This window comes from Ictalurus furcatus, chromosome 21, assembly GCF_023375685.1.
Source record: "Ictalurus furcatus strain D&B chromosome 21, Billie_1.0, whole genome shotgun sequence".
NCBI lineage: Eukaryota > Metazoa > Chordata > Actinopteri > Siluriformes > Ictaluridae > Ictalurus > Ictalurus furcatus.
Window position 1 is genome coordinate 3959141 of NC_071275.1, and position 15761 is coordinate 3974901.

Genomic DNA, 15761 nt, shown 5'->3' on the forward strand with positions numbered 1-15761 from the left:
TGGCTTCTCCTACTCCGTACGAGTCTTCTCACGTGAGTGCGTCCGTTTTTCGCGTCTTGACTGTCGTACAGTCCGACATTAATGGCAACCGAAATCCTAGCGGGGATCGTGTTCGTACAGTCTGAAAAGCAACAGTCACAAATGACTATTAAGAATCGCACAGTGTGCACTCGGCTTACAGACAGGTGACATTACGATCACTTTAAAACCACGCTCGCTTTTTCTTACTTTATTTCATCCGCAGCCTCATGAAAATACAATTTTAGTAACTTAAGTCCAATTAAATTAGGGATAAAATTGTAGCCTATTTTTTGAGCTAATTTTTAACAGAAATAATAAGAGTTGCTACACCTACACGAGTGATACTTGTTGCTTGCTAGTGTGAACGTAGCGTCAACACGGCTTTAACCTGGGCAGGACTTTATGGGGTTGTTTATGTTTGTTTTACATTAAAAAAAAACAACCAAAAATTAACTCTAAAACCAATCTGGCAACCTTTCTGATGATAGTCCACCAATCTGGCAACCCCGAGGTTCTTGCGTGCCGTGCGCAAACAGCGCGTGGCGCAGAAGCGCAGAGAGGGAGGCGACCTGAGAAAAATAGAAACCAAGCAACGAAGCGTGTATCCGAGGTGAGTGCGTGTTTTCCAGTAGACTGTGGCAGAAAATCACAATATAATGCCATGAAAACTGTACGCGACACCGTCCCGGTGTTGGAAAGGTTTTGGTCTCATTTTTAAAAACAACCCAAATTCGATAAAACTCCTCAGTTGTGATGATGAAGGGAAACGAGTTGCCATGTTGTTTTCCCCCCTCTAGATTGGCCTACTGCGCCACGCGCGGCGCGGGAAAACTCGGCGCGCGTTTTATAAGCAGTTGGTTTGGTTTATTTCTGTGGGGTGGAACGTGCGAGTGTTTCGACTGTGACACTTGAGGGAAATGGCGGGGTGAAAGAGGGGAAGACTAGCTTTAAAACGTCGTTTGTTTGTGTGTGTTTGGGGAAGGCGGCGTGGCGCAGCTGCATGGACTCGACGAAGGGCGCAGCTTCTCTTAAAACTCAAGCATCATAGTTGCCTTTGTGTGTGTGTGTGTGTGTGTGTGTGTGTGTGTGTGTAACGGACATCTATTTTGTTTTATTTTTTTGCCTTTCATTTTTTCCTTATGAATATATATGTGAGTTATGACCTCAACAGACTGGAGGGTTGTTAGCTCGCTAGCTAGCAAGCAGCATAGCCATAGTAGTTATCCCCTGAGCTGAAGTAGCCATGCTGGCCTGTAGCAACACAGCAGACATGTCTACATGGAGGCTTGTCAATCCATAGACTAAGAGAAGTGTGCTGCTGTCTGTAAGTTGGGGTGTTTTTGTTTGTTTGTTTGTTTGTTTGTTTGTTTGTGGCAGGTTTGAAACAGAAAACTTTACCCGTAGAGCAAGTCATGGACATTTGCATATTAGCTTTGGCAGGTTCAGAAGTGACAATAGTTTACTCTTTTTATTGAACTAACAATAGCTTATGAATTGAAACGAAAACGTCCTGTATTCTACATTAGTTATCATTTGACTACATTGGCCCTGTTGATTCACTGGTGCCTTCACTTTAGTTGTTCCTCCCCAGACACACACACACATTTTCCTTTTTACAGCAGTAAATAACTAAAATGATAGATTGATTCGTCAGTCCTGTATTGTGCTTCGTCAGGCCTGTGTGTCTGTCCATTTCTCTTCCAGGCAACGTTTCAGGCTGTTTTTCCAGCTCGTCCTCGTTTTTAGAAGAACGTTTTGTCTTTTTCGTCAACAGCTTTAAGTTGAAGACTTAAGATGAGCAGCAGCGAGTGCTTTGGCTGCGGTCGTACCGGCCACTGGATCAAGAACTGCCCGAACGCTGGCCGCGGCCGCGGTAAAGGACGTGGGCGGGGGAAAGGTGAGAGCTTGTCGTGGGTGTAGTCCTGTGTTGAGATTTCCAAACTGTTAAAACATGTTCTGTTTCATGTTTCTCATGCAGATCTGTTCTGCTATCGCTGTGGGGAACCGGGCCACGTTGCAAGAGACTGTGAAAGAACTGAAGATGGTAAGTATATACGTTTTTATATATATGTATATATAATCAGCCCATACAGGATTTCACAGTTTTTTCTGATTGTTGGGGCCAGAAATGCTTGCTTGTGCAATGCAAATTGCATGAAATTGTTTTGCTCAGTCTTTCGCAGTGATGTTTTGTTGGTAAACGAGACCTTTTTTAGCTGTACTCATGTTCAGCGCACGTGAATCGAAGAGGGCTTTGGCTGAATGCGCGTTGTGATGACGTCACACGATGCATCTCGGCCCGACTCTGCAGAAAATCTGCGGTAATTTAGAAAAATCGCAAGCTCGTGAGTACTGCGGCGTTTCGTTGCTTTTGCGTTTATTTCTCCGATCGCAGCATGACTGATGTAGATTGTAAAACGACACCGAATACATCTTAGTCTTCCCTTTATGTTTTCGGAGAAGGGCTCGAAGATAAAGACGCACCGTGCGTTTAAATAACACGGGTAGCTGTGGCTCTTCGAGGTTCTGTTCCCTAAATCTGAAATCGATGAGTGAGTGATAACACTGAGAGTGTGATAAGCTTCAAAATAAAAACATCGTCGTGAAGGTAGTGACGTGGTAGCGGTTAAAATGATTAAAGCTTGACAATTATTCAGCCAGTTTAAGGACTAGTCTTATTGTGCTGTTAAATGAACAGAGTTATACATTATAATTATATATAAGCACATTTCATCATTTATTAATTAAAACAGACTTTAAATAAACATTTTTTTAAAAAATGACTGCAGTATGCAACTAAGTATGCATTTAAAATAAAGGAATGGAGAGCTTTCAATTTAATGGCTCGATGTTAATAAAATGGATAATTTGATTTCTAATAAACAAGCCTTAGCCAATGTAACGGATACCAGTCATTTAAAACTTGTGGTAATGATTAATTGCACAATCTTAGCTTATTATTTTGATTCTTTTGTTAATTATGAGTCAGTTAGTATATAAGTAGTTTACATATCTGTCACTGCTAAAAGGTTGTTTGAATGTAATGACGCTTAAAATGTAATGATGGTGCCACATAATAGAAACAAATGAGTGTTTTGAGCGTTTGTGTATATTTGCATTCCCTTCTCTCAGCCTAAGCGTTCGAGCAGTTTCCAGATTTTATTGATCCTTTTTCTCTACCTTGCACCAAATCTTCTGCAGCCTGCTACAACTGCGGCAGGAGTGGCCACATCTCCAGAGACTGCAAGGAGCCCAAGAAGGAGAGGGAGCAGGTCTGCTACAACTGTGGCAAAGCCGGCCACGTGGCCCGAGACTGCGACCACGCCAACGAGCAGAAGTGCTACTCCTGCGGCGGGTTCGGGCACATACAGAAAGGCTGCGAGAAGGTCAAGTGCTACAGGTAGACGTTACGATTAATTTGCACAGTCAGACTAGACCAAAAGTCTAGTCTAGAAGTATTTCACTGCCCATTTTCATTGTGCTTATGCTTAATATTAAGTCTTTTTTTTTTAACTCCCGTTTCTGGCTTCTTGCCTTGTTTTCACCCCGTGTAGGTGTGGTGAAATTGGCCACGTCGCTGTCCAGTGCAGCAAGGCGAGCGAAGTCAACTGCTACAACTGTGGCAAATCCGGGCACCTGGCAAAGGAATGCACCATCGAGGCCACCGCTTAGTCCTGATTGCCTGGTCGCCCCTTCTTTTTCTGATTGATGGTTGTATAATTTTCTCTGAATCCTCTTCACTGGCCAAAGGTTGGCAGATAGAGGCTAGTCCCAGGCCAGTGAGCTCTTGACGCGTTAAAAGAAGGAAAGGGGTGGAAAAAAATTTCCACTTTCTGCATTTAATACAAAAAAAGTTTATGTTTAGTTTGGTAGAGGTGTTATGTATAATGCTTTGTTAAAGAACCCCCTTTCCATGCCACTGGTGAACAGGGATGAGTGAGTTGAGTGGGAGTACGCAGCTAAGAAATGTTGTCGAGTCGGCCTCTCCAGGCCTCATCGAACGAGGCCTCGGGAGAGAGCAGTAGGGAAAAAAATCAAGGAAATGTGAACTTCCGGGTATGATTTGCCTTTTTTCTTATTTTTTTTTATTTTTTTTAATAAATCTACGGTAGTGAGTTGTGCTAAGAGTGATTAACCTGGGAAAGCAGTACAGGACTCATGCAGTCAGATCTGCCCAGGCTCAACCAGCAGCACGCAGCTAAGTGGAGAAAACAGTTATTAAATGCATCATTGATAAGCAAGTTTACAGCACATTCAAAACATGAGAGAACATGAAATAATTTAGGAGAACAATAACTTTGTAAGGCGCAAGTCCGATCAAGTGGAGCAGCAAAGAAATCAAAAAGTCAAGTGTGGAACCCCACGATTGCAGGTCGTTGTACCCACGGAGAGGGGGAAAAACACTTCAGTGGAATTGTGGTGGGTGGGAAAAACTATGATTTGGAGTTAGGAGAAAGGTGAATGTTTTCACAGAAATCAAATGTTATTTTTGTACAATATCACTTAGACTACTGTAAAAGTAAAAACTATCATTCGCTTGTACTCAGTTTAAAAGTCGGAAGGTAAAAGCAACTGAAGTCCTAGAAAATAGAAATGTAATTTTAACTATCAATAAAGCTGGAGGAGGAAGGGGAGTGAGAGTGAAGCTTCATTTCTGAGTGGACTCTTTTCAATTCAGACTCGAATCGAAATACTTACCCCACAACGGTCAAAATGCATAAGCAGCATAACAAACGTAACGGTGGGTTGCCAAGAAGGTGGTGGATTGGGTGGGGTTGTGGGCATTCAGTTTGTATAGAAGTAATAGAGTCTGATTTGTCTTCATAAGGATTAAAGCGTAGACACTTCTGTGGCTTTTTCTGTTGACTTTTTTTGTGGAACAGTTACCTCAAGCAATTTTATTATTCAATATGAAAAAAAATAAGCAGTGAAACTGTATGTAACATCAAAGCTTGTCTGTGTAAACCAAGACAGATATGTGAACATGTGCCCGTGATTAATATTTATATGATTCTTAAAGTAACAAATAGATAAACTTGGCATATATTGGGTTCAGGATGGGGATAAGTATAGAACTTTAGAAAATATTTTGGGGAAAGTACAGATACTTAGTTGGGGGGGGGTAGTAGACTCATCACTAGGATTCTAAGACAGTTGCCTTGGGACCTTTCTTAGTTGCTGCACCAACGCAGGCCCTCTTCTACATATCAAATTTCATGTTGCTCCTTTTGATGATGCAGCTAATGATCTTTATGTTTAGCATCAAACTGGGATATGGCCTGAAATGTTTAAAATGCAATCTAGAAGACGTCTCGAAATAAGAAACCTGAACTTAGTTGCCTTTCCAAAGCTCTACAAAGCTATATGCTGTATATCTGCATAATTTTTTAAAAATATATTTAGTAAGAAATGCAAATGATAATTGATAAGTTACACCATATGCTTCACAAGAGGTTCTTCTAAAACGTGATTGAGGTCTATGATTGTTAAAATGACAGACGAGGAAAATGTTTCAACACACTGGTACTGTAAGACAGTACACACACTGTGAATACTTCCCATGGGCTTAGAAATATTGTAAATAATCCTGATAAGGGCATTGAACACCCCATTAGTCTCGTATATCTAATAGACTATTCATCATATCCTGGATAATTACTGTGAACATCTTATTGACTGCCAGCTCAGATGTTTTTATGTGTGACACAACTCCCCTGGGCGTGTCAAGAACGAAGTACCGGTAAAGGCCGGCACTTGAGTGCTCGGCCCTTCTCCCTTCATGAGCAAAAATGATTGTGTGCTAAATTTGAATCCAAGGGTCCTTTGAAAGTTGGGATCAATTTCAGTGGCAGGCCTTCACCATGACTCGCTTGTATAAATAGGCAGCCTATAAAAAGTCCTTGGCCTCTCGTGGGCTTTGTGCAGTGGTAAGAGTACACATGGTATGAAAATGTATTTGAAAATAGTAATTTTATCCAAATGTATATCTAACTGCATAGGCTTTTGGCAGAGGATGTACTGTATCCATTTAGAAACGACGGGTGCTCACACACAAAGCTGTATTTTAAGGATAAGGTTGGTGTTGGTCGCATCCAAAATGCAAAAATTATATTCTTGAGAATGAATATTTTTAATTCATCACAGCAGCTAAAAATGTGCATCTTGCTGAGAAACGGGTGAAATACGGACATCTTTGAAATACTGTGCGTTCTTGAAAGGTCACATGACCAGACATTCAAACTGTCTTACTGGAAGTAAATCCGGTGCAGGCAGTGAGATACTCATAATGAGATCACAACTCACTTCCATAACACTAGAATTGACTGAATGCCTTGTCTATGTAAGATTAATGGAAAATATGGGTACGTTTGATACACTGATATTATTGGTCACTTTTATGTTAAGGACGAGTACTAAACAAGTAAAAAGACCCTAATCTTGAAGTTAATAAATGTCACATGTGACTTGGAAAGACATTTTCATGCCTAAATTAGTACTTGAAACAGCTTTTTATTTTCAAAATGGATATGGTAAGTTGTTTTACTGAGGAAAATTGCCTTACGATGTTCAAGCCAGCAGCTATTCCACTATACACTGATACTGGCATCATGCAAATGAAAAGACTTTTATTGTGTCGCCCCAACTGCCTCGTATGACCTCATCATAATTGTTTAATCACTGAGCAGGGGGAAAAAAGCTTCGTCTGATGCATGATGTCAAAGAGTCAAGATAGAAAATTCAAAGCAATATGCCTTGAAAATAGAAAATGCACAACAAAACAAACGGGTGGAAAAAGGAGTCGGTGTTTGTGACAGAACTGTAAGAAGTCGGGTGAATGAAATGGGATTTATGTATAGAAAAACCAAATGATAACCAGCACTAACACCTAAACAGAAGATAACAAGGTTACAGTGAGCTAAAGAGAAGCAGTCATGCAGTGTGGATGATTGGATGAAAGTGATACTCAGTGATGAATCACGAATCTGCACTGGCCGAGGAGATGATCCTGGAACTTTTGTCTGGTGCCGTTCTAATGAAACATTTAAAGATGCCTGAAGAAAACAATCCAATATCCCTATTCATTTATGATATGGGGCTGTATGTCAGGTAAAGGACCAGGGGAGATGGCAATCATTACCTCAACAGATATACACTGAAACTTCGAACACTTTTCTCATTCCGTCAAGAGAAAATAGATTCTGTGGTGATGAAGTCATGTTTCAGGATGATAATGCATCTTGCCACAGCGCAAAAAGTGTTCAAGCTTTTCTACAGGAGGCATATCAACTCGGTGTTGTGGCCTGCAAACAGTCAGAATCTCAATTCGATTGAAAATACATCCATCCATTTTCCATACCGTGTATCCTACACAGGGTTGCAGTGGAGGCTATAGCAGGGAACTCGGGGCACGAGGTGGGGGTCACCCTGCAACCCCCAATGCACAACCACGCACCCATTCATACACTACACACAATTTGGAAACACCTACAACACATGTCTTTGGGCTGGGGGAGGAAACCCCCGAAGCACGGGGAGAACATGCAAGCTCTGCGCACAGAGAGGTGGGATTCGAATACCACGTATCCTACACAGGGTTGCAGTGGAGCCTGGAGCCTATTTCAGAGAACTCGGGCCACAAGGTGGGGGATACCCTGGACTGGGTGCTAACCCCCAATGCACAACCACACACCCATTCATACACTACACACCAATCAACCTACAATGTATGTCTTTGGGCTGGGGGTGGAAACTCCCGAAGCATGGGAAGAACATGCAAACTCTGCGTACACAGGGCAGAGGTGCGATTCGAACCCGCAACCACAGAAGTGCAAGGCAAGTGTGTTAACCACTACGGCACCGTGCACCCATTGGAAATTTATGATGGAAATTCAAAAAATTGGTCCATGACAAGGCTCCATCCTGCAAAGCTGAGCTGTCAACCTCTATTGATCGCCAGAAAGTTGGAACCAGCTTGATGGAGAATATTGTTTTTCATTAGTGAAGTCCATGCCTCAAAGAATGCAGGGCATCATAAAAGCCCAAGGAGGAACAACATAATACTAATTGTGATTTTTTTTGTTGATGATTCCATGATTTTTCCTCTACTTGATCTGGGAAAAACCAAACGGCAATAATGAAAATTATTTAATTTAATTGAGGTATGTTTCACGAAGCAGGGATGTTTAGCTATTAAACAAAAATTGGTTTGTCTCATATTTGTGATTATTTGCTTGGAAGTAATAAATAAATAAAAAGCTGAATGAACATCCTCTAAGTGTGTTGATTATATAATTTTTGCCTGGGGTTGTATAAGATAAGCGATGATGTGACCTTCACTACAGCAATGATTTAGTCATTTAAAAGATACAATATGATCATGCATTTTTGGTGTGAGCGTAAGGAAATCCTCCCACGTAACAGCTAGCGCTCGGAATATTCGAGAAAGCGTTATTTTCAAGGTATTAATTTCATTAGTGAATAATTTAATATGAGCACATTCGCCTCACACCTCCAGGGTCGGGGGTTCGATTCCCACCGTGGCCCTGTGTGTGCGGAGTTTGCATGTTCTCCCCGTGCTGCGGCGGTTTCCTCTGGTTTCCTCCCCCAGTCCAAAGACATGCATGGTAGGCTGATTGGCATGTCCAAAGTGTCCATAGTGTATCAATGGGTGTGTGAGTGTGTATGTGATTGTGCCCTGCGATGGATTGGCACCCTGTCCAGGGTGTACCCCGCCTGGGATAGGCTCCAGGCTCCCCATGACCCTGAAAAGGATAAGCGGTAAAGATGGATGGATGGATGGATAATTCAATATGTAGCTTAACGCATGTCCTAGATAATGTACAGAATGGATTAATGTATATGCAAGTTTCAAATAAATAAAAAACTCAAACCTACAAGTTTAAAGAAAAAAAAAAACTACAAAAAGTGTGTGAATAATCTTTATGTGAACAAAGTATCATACTAAATACTAAAAATGAACATTTTATTGTATATTTGTTTTACTTTTTGGGATTTGAAATGATAAAGCAGACAAAATGGCATAAGGTTGCCATGAATGTGATAACAACTGTAGTCGAGGATCGATGTATAGCTCGGTGTAACCTGAGTCTGCTGGCCCAGTGTTCAGCTTTTCAACACCAAGGCCACTCTCTTGGCCAAACGTTGAATGAGATGAACGCTGCTGAAGAGCCATTTGGTTCATGATACTCATTGCTCCAGGTGAAGGTAAGTGAATATCAGTGTTGTCTTTTACATTGGATTGTGAAATAATACATGCAAAATTAAATACATCAAAAACAATATCATCTAGTTGGGTAGATATTACCTAGAGGCTTTTGGCATGAATGATTAAATTTTCATATATTATTGTGTATAAGATTGTGGCTAGCATTGTCGTCAGGTTCTTGTTTTCCTCACCGCAGGCCTATTGACTGTGTTGTGTGACTATAAGATGCTATGACGATGTCAACTAGAAACCTAGAAGAAAATTGCAACTTTCTAGATAACAAAGAAAGTCTACCAGCTCTGAAACCATGTGAAAAGGATACCTTACAATCCCAACAGGACTTGGAGGATATATACAGTATTAGTTCCGGTAGTCCATGTCAAATCAAGGATGCTCAAACTAACAGTAAAACCAAGGACAATAAACAGCCTGACGTGCTCTCAGGCCAGCCTTTGGACAAACCAGGAATCCTGGCACATCTACACCATACATCACCTCTGGAGTCAATAAGAGAACTAATAGAAATGGAAGAGACCAGTGAAGGTCGAAGTCCAGGTGACGGAGCAGTTCGAATTAAGGACGCGTGCAAAGAGACGTGCCCTTCCACAACTATTAGATATGTTGCATTGCCCTCTGAAGGATGTAGTGATGAATTAGAAAGGACTGCTTTGGGGCAAGATTCTAACACACAGCTTGATTCGGTGGATGCTTGCAGCTCCATGGATGATGTCCCAGTTGGATCATGTCCTCCAGAAGATACCTCATACATTGCATTGATTCCTGAACACCTGGAGTGGGGTTCTTCTACCGTGTCTGATAACCAGAAGGAGGTGGTAGGACACCAGTTGACACCGTCCCACACCAGTTCTGACGTTTTAGAGGTCCAACTGGACAATCAGTCCACCATCACACCACTGCAAGACCTTCAAGAGGAGTCCATTTGTCCCCAAACTGGTGTAAAGGTTAATACAATCAGTGACGACTCAGAGGCAGAGATTAATAATCCCAACCCGGAGGGGGGTGATGGTCATGTCTGTGAAAAGGAAGGCAGTGCAGCTAACCAGACCCTAATCGAGGTTCTCACAGCATGTGAAGCCAGAGTGGAGCAGCTTGAGGAGCTCAAATCATCTTCCATTGAGATGTCCGCCCAGGTATAACGTGATATGTCAAAAATATCAAATTGAGTATAATAAAAGAGAAACGTACATGCGAAGTGATATTTTCGTGATTACTTGCCTTTTTAAAGGTATAAAATGACAAATAGGTTTATTAGGTACCTACGTTGTTTGCGTTCCTCTACCCTATATGGAAAGGAATCACTCAGGCCCAGCAGCAGATCATTTCATTTCTAAGAGGGGAGCAAATCATAATTCTCGTCCTAATTGAAACAAACACCCACTCGCAGTTCTACACAAGCCTAATTTCTACATTACCTTGAAATAAACCTTACATTCACACCAGATACCAAGTTCAAATGTCAGCAAACTTTTTAAAAACAAAAAAACCCTTACTAAAATCCATATGGATTTGGAAGATTACGGCTATACTAAAATATGCAAAGAAAAACATGTATGGTAAAGGCGATTCGATTGATTTTGCGAGTTGAATCTCTGCAGGATACGTCTTTAATTTACTTTAATACATCTTTAATTTACTACTATAAATAAACATAATACCTATGGGTCAAATGCTTAAGCTGAAATAGAGTTTGATTGTTCACAAATTTTTTTAAACTCCTCTCGTCTCGTGTATATTAATCCTGTAATAAAACATCAATGTACATAAATTGTAAGGCATTTTTATGTATGCAGATATATTTTGCCGCATAATGGCACTACGGTGGCATCACTACTGCAACTGATAACCCAAATAATAACTGCTCGGTTATTGACAAGATAGAGTTTGGTGAAATTCTGCAGTAATTATATACCAACAAAGTGCATCTAGGTGTACAGCACTGAGCATGTCCACATGTAAACAAGTTCTCTAAAGTATCTCTATGAAGGATTTGTTTTCAGAAAATAATGAAATGAAAAGATCCTAAATATATACAAATAAATGCTTATAAAGAGTAATAAACAGCAAAAGCCTGAACCAGTAATAATAATAATAATAATAATAATAATAATAATAATAATAATTGGTGTGATAGCCCTTTGCCTTTAAAACAGCATCAAATGAAGTTCCACTTTTTATAATCCTTTTGAGAATTTGATCAGGAAATGTTGCTAGGTTATGCCACAGTTCGCCGGCAGAAAATATCTTGAGTGTAATCGAATGTACTATCAGATAAGAATAAACCTAATATATGATTCATAAACCTATATTTATAGTCATTTGTCCTAATGTCAAGTTTGAATATTCTTGTTCTATTGGCAGATATATATATATATATTTTTTTTCTCATTTTAAGTAATTATTTCTAGAAGGAAGCAAAGTTATCTGCCTGTACTATAAGAAATTTTGAGTAAAAACAAAACAAAGAAAAACAGGGTCATAATAAAAAATATTAGATACATTTGCCTGTATTCAAGATATTTCTGCAGTGCTCCAGTGCATAAGAGTGATTTTATTACCCTCCTTGTTAATATTTTTATTTTATAGAAAAATCTCCAAAATATTTCTCTGTACTCTGAGATATATATATATATATATATATATATATATATATATATATATATATATATATATATATTGTTGTACAATTTGCAAAGATTCAGCCACGATAAAAGAGAAGCAGCATGACATTAGAGGTCAGAGATATGGTACATTTCTCTACATGTTGCAATACTAATGTCACAAGACGTTTTTCTAAGGGTATTGTGGGTAGGATGAGTACTATGACTGGACTGATCAAGTCCTGCCAAAATGTATATTGATTTCATCTGTTACATTTTTTTTGTTTGTTTGTTTAATGTTTTATAATTAAATAAATCTTTTAATTGTAGGTTTTTAAAAATGTGACACGATTTTTGCCAGCATTTCTTCAGCAAACCTCAACAGAAACAAATATAGTGGTCAAAATTGTAAAACATGTTTTAAAAGTATTTGTGTTTTAAAAATGTTGTGAAATGACATGATATCATGAATGTTGCTAACTGTAAACATTACACCAAGTTATATTATATAGTATATTTAAATTTGTGCTCCTGTTCTGTATTTTATATTTTTATAGAATGCTGGTGTTATAATGACTAAAAATACCATACTCCTGTTTGCAATTTTTCTGGCGGCTATTTTGAAATACAGACTGGGTGGTTTGAATCTTTAACAATCTGTTAAATTTCAGTCTCTTAACAAGAAATTGAGAAAAGCAATTTGTAGCAATATCTTGCTGTAATTTTTATTTGAACCTTTCCATCCCTTAGTTGCAATCTGCCCGGGTTCTGGCTGCCAGGCTGCATCAGAAAGTGCTTAACCTGGAACACAAATGTCACCTTAAAGACAAGGAGCTCCACGATCTGACGGTCAACCTTGAGAAGACGAGTGAAGCTCTGCAAACAAGAACGTCAGAAATGGCTGTAGTTACTGAGGAGCTCCAGCGACTTCACCATGAACTGGAAGCGCAGAAGAAAACAGCTGCAGCTGGCAGGACAGTCAGTGCCAACGGGCAGCTCGCTCCAAGTGCACACCAACGCAACGGCAGCTCCAAAGTGTGCACACTGTTTTGAGAACAAACAAACAAAAAATTCATTCTTGATACACAGTACAATTACCATCCACTTTATTAGGAACACCTGTATACCTGTTATCCAATCAGCCAATCAGGTGGCAGCAGTGCAATGCATAAAATCATGCAAATACAGGTCAAGAGCTTCAGTTAATATTCACATCAAACCAAAATGGGGGAAAAAATCACTGTGATCTCAGCGACTTTGACCCAGACATGGTTGTTTGCCTCCAGTTGGGCTGGTTTATGTATTTCACAAACTGCCAAGATTTTCTCTAGAATTTATACAGATGCTGCGTCCTCATTCGCCTACTATCCACCCTAAATAGTATCCAGAATGAGACTTAGTGTGTCCCATATCGTATTATGTTGAAATGAGTATCCCAGAGGTACCCGGATGATCTAATACTTTAGCTAGATTTTCGAACTGGGGATCCGTTAACACTTTTCAGCTAATATTGTCCACAACTCCTTGCGCAAGGGAGGAGGAGTTTTGAAGAGACACTTATCTCCACCATGTATTACTTAACATGTAATTAGTTAACTCTGATCATCCTGGCCAGTGAACAGAATTATGGTTCCTTATATGAAAAGGGTTCAGATGATCCATCCATCCATCCATCCATCTTCAACCGCTTACTCCTTTTCAGGGTCGCGGAGGAACCTGGAGCCTATCCCAGGAGGCATCGGGCACAAGGCGGGGTCCACCCTGGACAGGGTGCCAGTCCGGTACATATGATCTTTCTTTAAATTAGTACAAAATAGGGGACTTTACAGAAACTGTCGTCTCTACGCCAGCGTACAAAGTAGACATATCTTAGTGATTGAAAATGCTAGAAATGTTGTCTACCTACCGAAAACATTCTCCTACCTTATAGAACGCAAGGACAGTACCAATATTTTTATACGTGCATATCCTTATGGAAAAATCACATCAATCTCACAGTCAGTGTTTCATTTCACATCCGATGTGCCGAGCACTAAAAGAAAAACAATCAAAAATAACACGGTTCTGTAATCAGATTAGATGATATATAATTTTCCTTCATGTATAGTAACAGTAAAATGTTTATTTATTTGCTTGTTTACTTACATACGTGTGTGTTTATTTATGAATTAATATACAAAGGCCTGGATTTGTTGTGTCATTGCTTTTTAAATTCAGATAATACCTACTGAAATGCTTTTCTTTGCTCTTTACATGATGCTCACACACTAACACTGTCACATGACAATGATACATTTACACAGTGCACTGATGAGCCGTCAGAGTGAAACCAAAGCTCTGCCAGAAACCCCCTTCAGCTTTTTGTCTGTATAGAGAAACTGGCTGTGTTGCTGTCCTTCATTAAAATTAAAAGCCGGAACATTAGTAGCCTTTAGGGGTCAAGGTCTTGTCCGCCCTCCCCAAGCCTGAAGACCCATTCTCCACACCTGCAAGTGGACCTTTAGCTTGTCAACACTTTCTCTTCTTTAGAAAGCCCTTTGTTGAGCTCATGCACCACATACATGAATTATTCATTCTGGCTCAATTACGCTGCAAGAGGAGGCTTGTATATAGAATGAAGATCAATCCCAGCATGGTAGGAATAATGATGACAAATGCATTTGTATACTGATCAGTAAGTAAAATATGTGGTTTGAGTTATAGGTGTTGTTGTTTTTTTTTGATGTAACAAACATTCTATAAAAATTATTGTTTCAATTAAAGCAAATTGGCCTACTGGTTTCCATTAGGAGTTATGGTTTCCAAGAGACCACTTATTCTTGGTCCAGTTACATATCCCCAATATATTCAGTGTGTAGTTTATTCAATTGTATTTTATTCGAATAATAAGTTCTATTAAGATCAATTCTATCATGGTTTATACAGCGCATTGCATAAATAGTCATACACTTGCAATACTCACGTATAGTTTCAGATATATTTGTATCATTTGCAACTTCTAAGATTTCTTGCCATTAATAAAACCAATACCCCAAGACATGATATATTTCTGAAATCCTCAGTGTTAACTATCTATATATGAAAGAAGAATATTTCTATCATATTTTGAATAAGTGTGGCTTATCCTTTAGTCAAGACTGACTAAAAATCATTTTTTTTAAAATGTTTTCATTGGTTATGGCTTTTACTTTTATTCACGTTATTTATTTGTAGCATACTTATTAATGGGATCAATAAATCACATTTACAATATAACAGCATTAAAAAAAAAAAATCGTATCCATATTAATCACTGACATATTCTAAGTAAACTAAGCAAAATTGCCTACATATTAAAATGTTGGCCTAAGTAACATTTTGCCATTGTATGTAGTAACAGTAACAGGGTTTAGAAAATCTTCAATATTTTCCAAATTCACAAGCAATGTTTTCTAAAATTCGGAATGAACAGATTAAGTGATAATCATAGTAGAAACCCACAATTAAAAGGTATATAACATTTTATAATTTATTTCTTGCAGCAGCAGCATATCACCAGATTTTTTTAAAAAAAAAGAAAGAAAAGAAAACTCTCAACACCAATCTCTTAAATAATATGAACACAGTATTAAATTATGAATTAAATGTTCTTTAAATAGGTCTTCAATGTAGTAAACAGCCATTCCCGGAATGGAAACTATCGATTTATAATGGCAGTCTTGTGCCACAAGATGGCGATACAATATCGAATAAACAAACAAACAAACAAACAAACAAACAAACAAACAAATCTGTATAAAATTCTCAAATGTATTTAATTTGGCCACAAACTGATGTACGAGTAAATACGTTAAACAGCCTTGTCCTGTTTTGAACAGAATGGCTTCTGCCTGCGTCATATTTCTGCGCCACGGAAG

General features: G+C 39.1%; 1 protein-coding gene across 1 annotated transcript; it reads left to right on the forward strand.

Annotated features, from left to right (window-relative positions):
• Window positions 1-543: 543 nt before the first annotated feature.
• On the forward strand, window positions 544-4655 carry cnbpb (CCHC-type zinc finger, nucleic acid binding protein b). Its single transcript, XM_053653384.1, has 5 exons — window positions 544-631; window positions 1796-1918; window positions 2000-2065; window positions 3223-3421; window positions 3576-4655. The coding sequence occupies exons 2-5, from the start codon at window positions 1816-1818 to the stop codon at window positions 3691-3693; spliced, it is 486 nt and encodes a 161-aa protein (XP_053509359.1). The 5' UTR covers window positions 544-631; window positions 1796-1815; the 3' UTR covers window positions 3694-4655.
• Window positions 4656-15761: the final 11106 nt, after the last annotated feature.

Excerpts from the sequence above, each read along its gene's own strand:
- cnbpb (XM_053653384.1), top strand. The coding sequence starts at position 1,816 with ATGAGCAGCAGCGAGTGCTTTGGCTGCGGTCGTACCGGCCACTGGATC. Across the intron at positions 1,919-1,999 it reads AGGACGTGGGCGGGGGAAAG|ATCTGTTCTGCTATCGCTGT; the intron begins GTGAGAGCTTGT and ends TTTCTCATGCAG. Across the intron at positions 2,066-3,222 it reads CTGTGAAAGAACTGAAGATG|CCTGCTACAACTGCGGCAGG; the intron begins GTAAGTATATAC and ends AATCTTCTGCAG.